A 13,961-nucleotide genomic window follows, 5' to 3' on the forward strand; every position below is an offset into this window, starting at 1 on the left:
TAGGTCCCATAGGGTCAGTACAGCTTTATCCCAGATTGGGAATGGATGTTTATAGGTCATTAGCCAGTTCATTCTTCAAGCCATAACACATTTCATAAAAGTGAATGAAATGAAGCAGTCTGATGTGTACAGGACTTGAAAGAGATTTTGGAGTATAAGCTTTGTAGACACTGTTTTTTCACTAAAAGATGTTCTGGAATATCAGAAAAACAACAATTCAGTATACTACTACTTTATTCTGCAGTATAAATTGTAATTTCACAAACTCTCATTGTAATAACACAGAGGATGACCCATCTGCCCAGTCATTGATAAACTCTATTCCCACCACAGTAGACAGTAAGTATTGGGGCAATAATACAGTAGATGATCATTATCTAACACAAAAAAGCTCAGCATTTTATGTTTGCCTTTACAAATAGATTACAAACAAACTGAAAGTACAGAGAGAGGTACTTCAAGCAGAGTAAAAATCCTGTACAAGCATCCGTTCCTGCTGGAACCCCTCAGGTGATAAGGACAGCAGCAGCAGGGCTCTCAGAGAACTAGTGCAGACAACCTGGCATGTCAGAAGCCAGACAGGAACCAGAGCTGGATGAGGTAGATGCAGAGAAGAGTCTGTGTAATTTTGCACGGAGAGCTGTGTCCTTCCTTGTGTGATTGCCTACTCTGTTAAGAGATGGCCGTGGTGGTTATAAAAGCACCATACAATTTTCTTTTCTAAGCACTCTTCTCTCCATAAAGTATCTACCAAATGGTCTGAGTGTTTCATTCTCAACAGATTGGGGAATGAATGTCATTAGGGTGAGTGTGTCATGAGTGTGGGAGCTGGAAACTCTTCATTTGGCTACCGTGGAACAAAAGAAACTTCATAGTTTTGGGGCATACTTGCCAGACTGGTGATTATTGGGCTAATGTCAATGTCTTTGTGATCTATAACAGGCTTCAAAGTAAAGTTCTGCAAGATGGATGTTAAAAATATGAATATCTCCATCCGGGCCAGACCTTCTCCTGCACAGACGCGTTTTCCTACAAGTGAAAGGAAAAAAAAGAGGTGACGGTGGAGTATTTTGCTAGTAACTGATTTTAGCCACAGTTCCATGAAAGTTCAGACATCTCAGAATGCACAGGCAGCTCTGCAGTATTTTGGGGAAGCGTGAATTAAACTAGGAACTAAAGGTCTAGAACAATGAGAGCGCTCAGTATGTGAAGACAGTTTGAAGGCTCTGCTTGCTCATGTTCTGCTGCTGTTTGATGCTGAGTTTGAGAGATAACTTGCATGGCTGAGTCCCACTTCATACACATCTTGTAGAAGGCATTGGAGGAGTTTTTGTGTTGCTAAAAAAAGAAGTCAACTGGAACTCAAGTGCAGGGGTTAGAATTGCCCAGAAGTGACTGTAGCAGATGTCACCTGACATCACTGTACAGACAATGGTGATGGAGCCATGTAATCTTCAGAGAGATTTCAGAACAGGATAGTCTAGGGTCTGAAATAGCAAGAGGTCTTACCTGTAGAAAATGGCAGGAAGTAGTCACTCTTTTTAAAGGTACCATTTGCGTTCAAGAAATGTCCTGGGTCAAATTTTTCTGGATTTGGAAATTCCTTGCTATCATGTAGGACAGAACTCAGCATAGGAAATATCATAGTGTCCTGAATTAACAAAAAAGAAACAAAGTACAATGGAGATATGCTAAAGCAAGGAGGCATTTAGAAGTTCCCAGAGCTAAATAGAAGGGTAGTCAAAGTTTAACCAGTTTTAAATTAACATTTAATGCATGAAAATATATGCCATCGGAATGGCAAAGATGTTTTTTAGTGAATTTTAATAGTAAGTCTGTTTAGAATATTTACTATTGCTTCCAAATAAATTACAATTTACATTGACATGAAAAGAAAAAAATATAGAGCTATCTTCCTCTTCATACAGAGGATGAAAAAGTTTGGGTGGTGTTTTTTTTGTTTGTTTGTTTGTTTGTTTTTTTTTTTTATGGTACAAGGGATTGGACTCAGTAACTTCCAGAATCCCCTTCCAAAAAAAAAATTAAATTCAGTATCACATTTCAATGCTTTTGAAAATAAATAAAGCACAAAGAACAAAAGTCATCATTGTTTTCAAGAGATTACCACCTTTCTCAGACACAGTTGTACAGACCTTGGGAATAAAATAGCCTCTGAACATGGTGTCTCTTATTACAGCGTGTGGGACATTAATAGGAATGAAATCAATGTATCTCTGGATTTCATGGATCACAGCATCTGTAAAGGGCATCTGGCTCCGGTCCGACATGCGAGGGCTTCGGTCTCGGCCAATCACGGAATCAATCTCCTTCTGCATTTTCTCTGTTAAGGAATCAGTAAATGTTGAATGAACATGTCCCCCGTCTGTTTGCCTAAACCTCTCTCCATATTTACAACAAAATTTGCTTTTAGCACACCAGGGATATATGAATATACTTAGTACTAACATCTGCTTCCTGTGAAGGTTACTAAGACTTATACACATTTCCATACTGTAAAAGCATATTTCCTTAGTCAGGGACTATTGCCACATGTGGTAGTGACAGGAATTGTCCAAACTGATCCCACAACCTAGTAAAAATTTTTAAACTATTTATTTCCATTACCTACTATCTCTGGGTATTTATGGAGAATCAGAATTGCAAATCTCAATGTGATGCTTGTGGTCCCTGTTCCTGCAAGGAACAAGTCAAGTGTGGTTCTGCTCAAGGTCTCAACGGTGAAATTTGAGTCATCATTCCCTTTCTCCTGCAGGAAGATTTGACAGAAGGTTTTGAATGACAAGCCAAGAAGTTTGCTTAAAAAAATAATCCTGTACCCATAATGTAAGTTTATGAACATTATCTAAGGTTCTTTCAAAAATATGACACTCACTCTCCAGAACACCAACATTTATGGTAGGTTTACTGAATAATATTATGAATCTTTTTTAATATGGAAGGAGCATTGAATTATATTAACCAGATTGGTCTTCAGTTTTCATCACTTTGGCTCATGCTGTTAATTCTGTTTTTAAAAATGCTTGATAAGAAATTGGAGAGGATAAAATAAAGTCAATGTGTCAAGAAGAGCAAGTTTCCCTCTGTATTTGCAAAACTCCAATGGCTCCAACACAAGTAAAAAGAAAAGATGTGATTCAAGCAGTGATTTCCATATAATCCAATAAATCTCTACTCTTACTGTACCTGTTCCATTTTATTAAGGAAAGCATCAATAAAATCTCGAGGAGAAGTGGGATCCCAGGTTTTCTGGTGTTCCATTACAATATCTGTTGTAAATTTATCAACTTTTTCAAAATTTTTTATCAGTTGTTGATGAGGTCCAGGTAAATAATCCATGATAGTTGGGAAGAAATTATATATCTGTAAAAATAAAGGGATGAAAAAGCACATTCCGATTAATGTGGATAAAATAAAATGTTCCCCCGATTGTAACTATGAAAATGGGGCAGTTAAACTGTTTTGGAACAGTAGGTCTTTCTTACTCAGGATTTTATTGGCATTTACTTTATGGTTTCACTACATTCAAGGATTTGAGCAACTTTTGCAATGATAGCCTTTGGACATACAATGGCAATTCCATAAGGTAAAGGAAAAAAATCAGGAATTTATTTAACTGCTTTTTTCACTTCCTATTTTTTTCCCAAATTTAGGAAAACCCAGTGCAATTAAAAACTAATAACATGAATAAATATTCCTTAAAATATTATAACAACTAACAAATGTATTAAATAAAACCACACACACCTGTGTTTGTAGAGAGCCCTGGAGCTCGTTGTTCTCCTCTATCCAATCAATTAAAGCTAGAAATTTCTTGTCCTCGTAGTCAAACCGATCCCCAAAGACAATGGAGCAGATGATGTTGGAAACAGCATGGACTAGGAAATTTCCAGGGTTGAGGGGTCGCTCTGCAACAACCACCAAAAAAGGATATCTTGCTTTCACTATTTAATGGATCATCCCCTCCTCTGACACTACAGGGTAGTTTTACATTCTCTGGTGATCCAGAATTTTGCACTTCTTTGAAAGGACAGTGAAGGGCTTATCCAATTTATTCTTCTCTTCTTGCAGTGAACTAATTTCACTCCTAAGATGGTTTAAGTATCTCTTTTGCCTTGTTCTCAGCAGAACACTGATCTGAGTGCCTCAGTTCCTCTTCAGCTAGTACATGCCTGTCTGTCTTATGGACTGTTTATTAGAGCAGTCTAAAGCCTAAACATTCCCACAAAATCCCAATGAAATCATGGGGACTTTGCCTGAACCATGTCTTTAGATTACTGCACTCTCCTTATTAACTTTATCAGATATGCTAAATTAACTTATTAACTTGATCAGCGTAACCTCAGTTATATAGCCCTCTCCTTGGGGTTCAAATGCCTGTGATCAGAGTCTAGGTTTGATAGCACAGCTGCATAACTCCCGTGAAGAGAATTATGGTGTAAGCAAAAAGCAAGATTAGACCCAAGGAAGAAAGGCAAGCTATAATTACAGACAGTGATAGGGTGCATCTCAAGGTCTCAAGATGAAAAACAATAACATGAAAAGGTATAAAATCCTGAAAGAAAACCACAGAGTGAAAAAATGTCAACTTTGTAGCACACTATTCCAAGGAGCAATAGCATTAATTCTCTGCTTGACTGATGACTCCATGGCCATTGAAGACTCAGCAGGTGTTTCAGAGGTGGTGAGGATATTAATGCTGAATGTAGAAGATACTAGTCATAACTATTTATTAATTGTATTAAATAATGGATTTATACTTTTTGCTTGTATATATCTTGCTTGTAAAACCTTTTAATACACAATAAAAGATTCTGTAACAAGGTAAACCAGAGTTAGAGGCTTGCATAAGGGCATAAGAAATATGTTATTACTGTGATAGTCAAAAGATATAAGCAATGCAGGTGAGAGTGTTTTCTCTGATTTATAAAACAAATGTTTATCTGAGAAGCCAGACTGAATTTTCTAGTGGCTAATGGAAAACAGTGATGCTTAACCATTCTTTTAGATCCATCTCTTTCCCCCCCCTTGCAGAACAGGCACACATTGAGGGCTGGCAATGAAAAGAAAGCTTGAGGTCCAGGCTGGTACTGTGCCACCCTCAGGGGACACATTTAGAAGTAACACTGACTTACATACTACCAGAAAACACATTTACAGTTTGAAACCAACTGGGTAACCTTATACCCTGCCCTCAGAAGCAGCTTATATCTTTGTTCCCATTGGACAGCCCCACCAATAATTTGGACATATTGTCTAGTGTTCAGATGGACTGGACCCAACCCCAAATATCTGCAAATGAATTCTCTGGTCACCTGCTTCTTCAGGATCTGTTTACATAGATATGCAGGAGACAAGGTGAAGAAGAGCATAGTTGGTTACCTGACAGCATCCAGCCCTTTCTCCACGGCTAAATTCCATCAAACCCTTGGCTCTGTGGCAAAGTCATTCCTTTTGCCACTTCCTGTCTTGTTCCACAAGAATAGGTTAAAAGATGCTTTCCAAGCATTTCCTAATTTTATCCTCTATGCTGTCACAGTACCTTCGACTGACCCACTGCCAGGACTGACAACTTTGCCTACACAAGCAGGGAGCGGAAATAGCAGTGGTCATATGCCCACTCCTTGGATCACAGATTTTGTGAAGCAGCCCTAAAAACCCTCATTGTTTCATTGCAGATACGCACAGTGTCTCAGCAGGCACAAAGTCCTTATCATACCATGTGTGTTCTTAAGCCTCTCCAGCAGAAAATGGGCTTCCTCCTGGATTCGCTCCTCAATGCCCTTTTTCCCCATCCCAAAGTCCCGCAGGGTGGTGATTGCAAATCGTCTCAGCTGCTTCCAGGTCTCCCCATTGCTGGTCACAATGCCTGAGACAGGGAGGAAAAATAGACCTTCATGATGAAACAGGGTTATTTCCCTTTAATGGGAACTCCACAGTAAGTACTGAGCACGCAAAGACACCTCTCTGTGGAGTTACATTGCAATTGCTATCTACCCAAAACCGTAATTTCTCTGCAATTCTGAAGGTGACAAATTTGATCCATCTGTCACAGCACTTGAGTACAACTGACTTTATTCCCAGGATAAGAAAAATTATGTTAGGAAGTAAGTAAGAAGTAACGCTGAATTGGTCTTGGGCACAAGGCTTTTACACTGACACAACCACTCAAATGTTCTGCTACCATTGGTACTGCACTATATATATAATACCATGGAATATGTACTATAAATGCCATACCAGAGACTGATCTGGTGAATTATCTCATGACCTAATCTGGACGGTGGGCCTTACTGGGTCAGCCTATATTATCTTATCTTAGTTGTGCTGTGGGCTTTCCTTTTGCTGGTTCCTGAGTTGTGTGTATATTCAGAATATTTTCAGAAATGGGAGAATGAATGTAAGACCTTAGAGGCACATTTAATGTACAAAATTTTAGCCAAAGCTTGAAGCACACTGGAAATAAAAAGGCACACAGTGAAGCCATCCTGGGACCTTGAACAGCTCTCCAGGGACCAGTTTACTCAAGGGTCCAAGTAATGAGCTGGGTTTTGGCTTTCAATTGCTGATTTGTCTGCACAAAATTAGTAAATTAAATTGACTGTTCCCCCCTGCACTTTCCTCTCAGCTGTGTTTCTGAAGCTCTGAAAACATCTGTTTTGCATGCTGGCATTACCAAGGACGTACCTGTGCCTTGGAAGAGTTTTTTAATCAGTGGTAGAGTGCCTCTTCCACTGAAGTCATCTCCTTGGTCAACCAGAGCTTCTTTTACAACATCATAGCCATACAGCACCACAATCTTTTGTGGGCCCAAATGGATCTTGAAGACAGGACCATACTCCTCACTGAGCTGTAGGAAAGATGAGCACAAAGAGCAACATGACAACATTAATGATAACCTGTGATGTTTGTAGCAAAGAGGCCTGAGAGGTGATGTGTCATTGTCCCAGCACTGCTGAGACATGACATTGATTAACAACAGTGCAGAGATCTTTTAATTATGAGTTACAGACAAGGGAAGAGGGAATTGTACAAGAAATAGGGAAAAGGAATGGAAATGGCAAGTATCCAGTCCAAATTTGAGAAAAGAAAATAGCCCTTCACAGGGCTGACAAAACATTTTAGAATGTTTTTGTGCAGGGCATAGTGGATAACAATTTACATGAGCTCTAAAATCAGTTATATACACAATATGGAAGCAAATGCCTAACAGGTTTTGACCACAAACAGCAAAACCATCTCTCAAAGGGATATTTTGCCAGATTAGTGACATCAGTCAAGGGAGGGAATGGACAGCACAATTCACCTCCAAATGTCTTTACTTCAATTTCTACGCTTGCTTCTCTCACTCCCAGGAGATCCTACATATCTGCTAGGGAGCAGAGGCAGCAAAATAGAGTCAGGCTCTCCCCCCAAAAAGGGCCAGGCTGTGTTGCCAACATGGTAAGTAATTGAGCACAGGAGGATTATACTGCAACGGCATCAGTGCCTTAATTGCAAATCCACTGCAAATTGTAGTTCTGTGGTACAAATTGCGAGGTCAGCACAAAACTCATTTCAGTATGGTCATTGTGAATACACAGACTGACTTACAATATATAGACATATACATATATAAATATATATGTACATGCTCCTGTAATATATAGACTTAGAAATGCAATAGATTATTGCAATATATAGACTTAATAAGCATATACATCTGGGAAACATTTGTTTCTGTTTGAATCTAACATTTGGCCAATGCAGATTAAGCTTGTGAATTTAGCTGAGACTGGTGGGACTGGATTTTCTTTTATATGTCATGAAGATAACAGAGGAAAGAATAAGACAGTCCCTTACCTTTTTAATGCTTTCAGGCAAATTCCATGGGTTTATCTGGAGCAGGTTTCCAACAATGGGGAATGGAGTGGGACCAGGAGGCTCCTTCCCTTTTTGAGATCTGCTTCTCCATGTGGCAAAAAGAAGGCATGAGATGCATATCAGCAAGAAAATAGTGGTCCCTCCCAGGACCTCCATGGTAGGCTGAGGAAGAGAGGTCAGGTGTCAGAAAAGCCTGATGCTGGACCTGTAAATCCATGCTTATTTATATGCTGTGGTGCCAAAGTACATGGTTGGAATTAGCCAATAGTGCCTTCCCATTCTTACTGACATATGAGTTTACTTATTAATCTGCTCATGATAAGAATGAATGTTACTAAAGCTGACTTTGTGAGTTATGTAATAGTCCTAAAGCAGTGGTAATTAAGATCTGCCAAAGCCCTGGTAGGGAAACAAATAAACAAGGGATGAGAACATGTGTAGAGAGCAGAAGATGGTAAAAATTATAGCTTAAGAAGAGAAATGGAAGTATTAGTGGAATAAAAAAAAGAAATAGCTTTCGTTATCTTAGGAAGTCTCTGTGTAATAAGAAAGAGACGTGACATTACTCTTAAGGTAATCCTGAATGAGAATCTGCAGAAGAAGAAGAAGAAGATCTCTGTTTATCTCTGATCTATGAAACTGGTGCTCAAACACAATGCCGTGGACAACGCTGGTGAGAAAAATAAAGTGTGTCAAACACTTACAGAATATTCTGAGTTGGAAGGGACCAACAAGATCATCCAGTCCAACTCTAAAGTGAATGGCCCCTGCAGGGATCAAACCCACAACCTTGACATTATTAGCACCATGCTCTCATCAGTTGAGCTAAGCTCAATATGAATTCTCTCTGGAGAGAAACAGCTTTTTCTTTTTTATTTTCCCCCTCCCACCTTCCTATCTGTTTTTGAGAAGCTTTGTGTGTTACAGCCCCAGACCCCTGGCAGGGGAGAGAAATCCTCATTGCTAAGCCCCCTGGGTCGGTCTTGCCCCACAGAAGAGCCCTTGCCCATCACCCTGTGGTCACACTCTGACCACTCTTCTGCTCTTTGCTTCAGACACCTGGGTCTCTGTGAAGCACCTACTGACAATGGATGAGCATTAAATTGGTGTCAGTGTCCTCTGGCAGTGCCTGTTTCTCTTTACACACTAGAGAGGGAGCTCATCCAGATTTTCAGAAAACTAATGTCAGATTAAGGGTATCCCACCACAACAACAATGTCAGGGATCATTTCAGTCAGAGAAACAGGCTTTGCCACCTGCCAAGACTCTTCCCATCCATTCCATCATTTCACACATAGCCAAAATTAATATGACCCCTTGGATGCTGTGATACTGGAAGGATGTGTCAAAATGCATATAATCTTATATATTCTTATATATCCCATGTATAAGAATATATGTCCTATGCAAAAAAAATTAGTATGTATCTTAATCTCTTCTTTGTCTCCCTGGTAATGATAATGGAAAGTAATTCATCTTCCTGCATGAACTCGTTGGCTTAGAACTTGAGTCCACATTTGTTCAATCAGTTTTTGAGTGTTCATGGGTGAACAACTGCTGTGAAGCCCAATGCACTGGAAAAGCAGAGCTTTGCTGGCAGCATCATCCCACATCCAGACATGGCCTTTTTAGTATTTATGTAATTACTCACATGATCCCTGAAGGGTTTCAAAATGGTGGTGGGAATAAAGCCAGGGCTGCTTGGAGGGATCCATGAGTTCAACTGGGAAGAGATTTGACTGCCAAAGGTCTTGGGTCACCTCTGATGACACAAAGGCAGGGATTATTTGAGTGTGAAAGGTTATTTGAGTATGAAAGGCTTATCTAGGTCTGAAAGACCCATCCTGATATAGTTGACATTCACAGGAAGCACCTAAAAGACTCTGCTTTCTTCCAAGCTTTCTTCCCAATGTGGTAGGAAAGTAGATGCCGGGAGGGCCTCTGGTCTTGTCACAAATTGGCACCATTCTCTGGCTCCACCTGTAAATTCAAACTCAAATTGACAGGGTGGGATGCTGCTGTATGCACCAGTCTTTCAAATTTCAGGCTTTCCTTTGAATGCCTTCTGGAGGCTGCTGCTTTGCTGGGCTTGTCTAGTGACACGTATGTGCCAGCTCCAGGGATTCCATCCTGTGTTTAGACATAGCCTTTCATCTGGGACCTGCACGTCATCAACTTGGTCCTGTTGTCCTCCAGGTTAGGTCTGTGAGAAAACAGACACCACCTTCTCCCCAGAACAGCCCCTTCAAGTGTATTCACTGCCTGCTCAGACATACTGGATCTGGCTCCCTCACAGCAGCTGCTGTGGTGCTGTGATTTAGATTTATGACAGTGTTGAGGACACACCAGTGCTTTAGCTACTGCTGAACAATGCTTGCATAGCACTGAGGCTTTCTTGGTTGCTCCCTCTGTCCTCAATCCAAGTAGCAGGCTGGGGGATAGCAAGGGATTGGGAGTGGACACAGCTGGGCCAACCAACCCAAACTGACAAAAGAGATAATCCATGTCTAACATCATTCTTGGAAATGAAAACTGGGGAATTGTCTCTCCAATGCAGCTATTGTTCAGAGACTGTGTGATAATGAGTCTTCTGCTGGTGAGTCTTTGCATCACTTGTTTATTTTTTTTCCATCTCTTTGTTTAACTGCCTTTATCTTGACCAGGAAATTTTATCATTTTTGTTCTTCCAAGTTTCTCCCTCATCCTGTTAGAGAGAAATCTAGAACTTGGACAGTGGAAAGCTGGGTACGGACTATTAGCCAGTGACTGTTCTTTGGCATCCAGGCACAAATAAATATAGCAACTTTTGGTATTTGTTTCTTTCTATATTTTCAAATAAGCCAAAGGAGGTGGCTTTTCACACACCATGCCCTTGGGCTGTGGAACACCATTTTTCAAGATGTATGTGTCCAAAAAGTAACCAGATTTTGCTCCCAATTCATGGGAGCAAAATCCACTGAGGGTACTCAAGCACAAAGATATCACTGATACTCCAGGAATCACTGGTGACTGAAGCTGTCCGAAAGAATATTCCTCTGTGGCAGCCGTGTTTGGTTTTGTTCTGTTCCTTGGGAACTAATCTTTAAGCTAGGGTTGGAGCTGAACAGAATTCTGGGCTGCCTTGACTGTTGTCATGATCCAGCACACCCGTCCTTGGGTTCCTATGTCCTTACATTAAAATGTGACATTTCACTGAACGTTTTCATTGGGATGGTTTAACCCCAGCTGACAACTGAGCACCACACAGCTGTTTACTCCCTCTCCAGCAGGATAGAGGGGAAGAGAACTGGAACACTACAAGTGATAAAACTCATGGCTTGACTTGAGGACATTCTAATAATTGAAATGATGATGATGATGATGAAGAGGAAATTATAAAAATGGAACTCAAGAAAGACAAGTAATGGAGAAACTAAAAACAATTGCTCACTACCAACCAACTGATGCCCAGTCACTGCTGAGCAGTGGCCCCCAGCCTATTTCTCTCTAGTTTATGCATTGAGCATGTTGCCATATGGTTGAAATATCCCTTTGGACAGTTGGGATCAGCTGTCCCAGCTGTATCTCCTCACAACTTCTTGTGCTACCCAACCTATTTGCTGACTGGGTGGTAGGAGCATTAGAAAAGACCTTGAAGCTGTACAAGCACTGCTCAACAATTACTAAAACATGCCTGAATTATTAACACTGTTTCCAGCACAAATCCAAAACACAGCCCCATACCAGCTATGCAGAAAATTAACTCTACCCACCCAAAACGAGGACAGCAAGGTGGCAGAGTAGCCTGTGGAAATCATCTTGCCTGTTCTGCTGTGAATAGAAACATCTTAGCTACTAAACTTTTGCTACTTTCAGACAAGACTTTCCTTAGTGCCACGTAGAAAATACAATATCAACCTCTGCCTTATTTCTGGCAGCAATTTGACAAAGAATCTGCCATGGTCAGCAAGTATTAAGGTTCAGTGATGTCTTCAGTATTCAACTATTTGTGTAACACCCATATTTTTAAAATGCTACACGTTGTACTAGAGATAAGGTACAAACCAGATTATCTGTTTTCAGATCACAGAAATCACATTTGACCAGGTAGATCAAAAAACTTGGTTAAATATTTATGTATGAACTCACTTGACCCAAAACATAACTCAGCTGTAAAAGGATGAAGTCAATGAAGTTCATCAGTCATTCGCAATACGTGGCGAACTGCTTTTTACTAATCAGAAGGGAAAGGAAATTAAGCTGATAACAGCCTTTCTTTGACCTGTGCTGTGACTCCACCAACAGTAAATCACTATGTTGCTGCAATACCCCATCATCTCTCAGTAAAGGTTCTAGATTGTGGTCAGTATAAAGAAAGAACATGCACTTCCCTCTCGGGTTTGGTTTTCTTTGCCCAAGATTCAGGTGGTGGTCTTGGTGGGTCTTTTTTGCTCTCTGCCCTCTGAAGGCTTTGATTCTGTGCTTGGCATGAGAATGGGGTCTCAAGGTCTTGATTTTCTTGTTCTCATGTTGTTTATTAATTCTTATCTTACAAGTTCTTTGTGTCTGGCCAAGGTGTTCACAGCAGCTCGGACATGATGTGACTCCCCTTGTGATGGGAAGTTGCTACCTCTTATATAGATAATTACGTGACTATTATTTAAAATTTCATACCAATGCCTAGTGCCTATGCTAGAAAGATCATTTCTACTTTGACCCAATCCACTCAAACTACCTTTTACCCACATCACTGCAGAAAATGGATGCCAAGGGAGAAGGAGGACTAAGGGTACCACCCTAATTCCTCCATCTTGTCCCCCAGTGAGCTCCATTCTAAAAACGCAAAACTACAAAACTTTCCACACAGTGATAAACTGCACTACTGTCTGTTACACATTTGTGACTTGTAATTCCTCTCTGTGTTGGAAGTTTTTCCCATGGACTGAAATCAAAGCCTGTGTCCTCCTGGGCTCTGTGCTAGGCAACCCCCTTGGACAGACCCCAGACCCTCTTGCTGGGGTGCCAGGCCTCACTGCCAAGGTCTGTGACCTTCCCAGGGTGCCCAGAGGGGTGCCCTGGACTCCAACACTTCTCCAAGTCTGGGGAAAAAAAAGTCAGGAAATGGGAAAAGTCAGTCAGGTGCTATACATAGTAAAAAAGAGGCACAGAAGTGAAGGCTACCCCTTTCAAAATGGGTGTCTGAGCCTAGCAGATTTCCTGAGGGTGCTGCTCTCAGCTACCTGCATGAGCAGTGGAGCTCCTCCTGACCAGCTGCAGAACCACTGTGGAGTACAACAGGTCATCCAAAAGGTCTGTGCTCTGGGAGATAAAGAAGCAAAGGGGCAACATCATCAGCTGTCCCTGGCTGGAACAGCGTCATCACGGGGCAGAGTGCCCACGGTGCCTTTCCAAAGGCTGAGCAGGGAACCTGCTGGACAAACAAGGTTTGAGCACAGACCTGCTCAAACTTGGGCTAGGGCCTTAACTGGAGGCAATTTGCAACTTTAGAAAATTGTTTTTCGTCATCACAAAAAAATCACAGAAGCATATAATTTGCTGGTAGTCTGTATGCTCTGAAAACAGTGCATAACATTAAGAAAAACAATAACAGAAAAACACACCAAATAATTTAAAATTCAAGAAGAATTCAGTAATCATCAAGTAATAAAACCTTTGTTAACACTTCATGATATCAAATAACTACAGTCATAAGGGAAACAGGCAATAAATCATGCATTTAAAACACACAGAAAAGCAGTAAACTGATGCTGACACCAAGTGATAAAATGTATGCCTTCAATCATGCCTTTCAGTCCTGCCAGAGACGGAAGCATAGAGGTAGCAGAGTGGCTTGAGAAGATAAAGGAGGAAATCAAAGAAACACAACAACCCAAGAAGTGACCCCAGCACAGTAGCACAGCCAGAGCTGGGCTGTTCTAGCAGGAGGATGGTGGTGGAGGAAGAATCCTCACCTTGGTGACACCATCTCCCTGTTGGTTGTGTAAATAGCCAGGCTACAGCAATTTCCAAAGAACCATCTGAGGAGTCCCTAGTACAACACAATACAGATGTCTTCAGGAGAACACACCATTGGCTAATCT

At 40.9% G+C, this 13,961-nt stretch overlaps 1 protein-coding gene across 1 annotated transcript; it reads right to left on the minus strand.

The window, feature by feature from the left end:
• Positions 1-216: 216 nt before the first annotated feature.
• Positions 217-8,069, minus strand: LOC310912384 (cytochrome P450 2H1-like). Its single transcript, XM_083866935.1, has 9 exons — positions 7,861-8,069; positions 6,706-6,868; positions 5,738-5,887; positions 3,766-3,926; positions 3,205-3,381; positions 2,626-2,767; positions 2,154-2,341; positions 1,510-1,651; positions 217-1,029 (listed from the first exon to the last, which is right to left on the minus strand). The coding sequence occupies exons 1-9, from the start codon at positions 8,035-8,037 to the stop codon at positions 848-850; spliced, it is 1,482 nt and encodes a 493-aa protein (XP_083723061.1). The 5' UTR covers positions 8,038-8,069; the 3' UTR covers positions 217-847.
• Positions 8,070-13,961: the final 5,892 nt, after the last annotated feature.

Source organism: Zosterops lateralis (assembly GCF_965231275.1).
Source record: "Zosterops lateralis genome assembly, chromosome: 8".
In the NCBI taxonomy this organism is placed as follows: Eukaryota; Metazoa; Chordata; class Aves; order Passeriformes; family Zosteropidae; genus Zosterops; species Zosterops lateralis.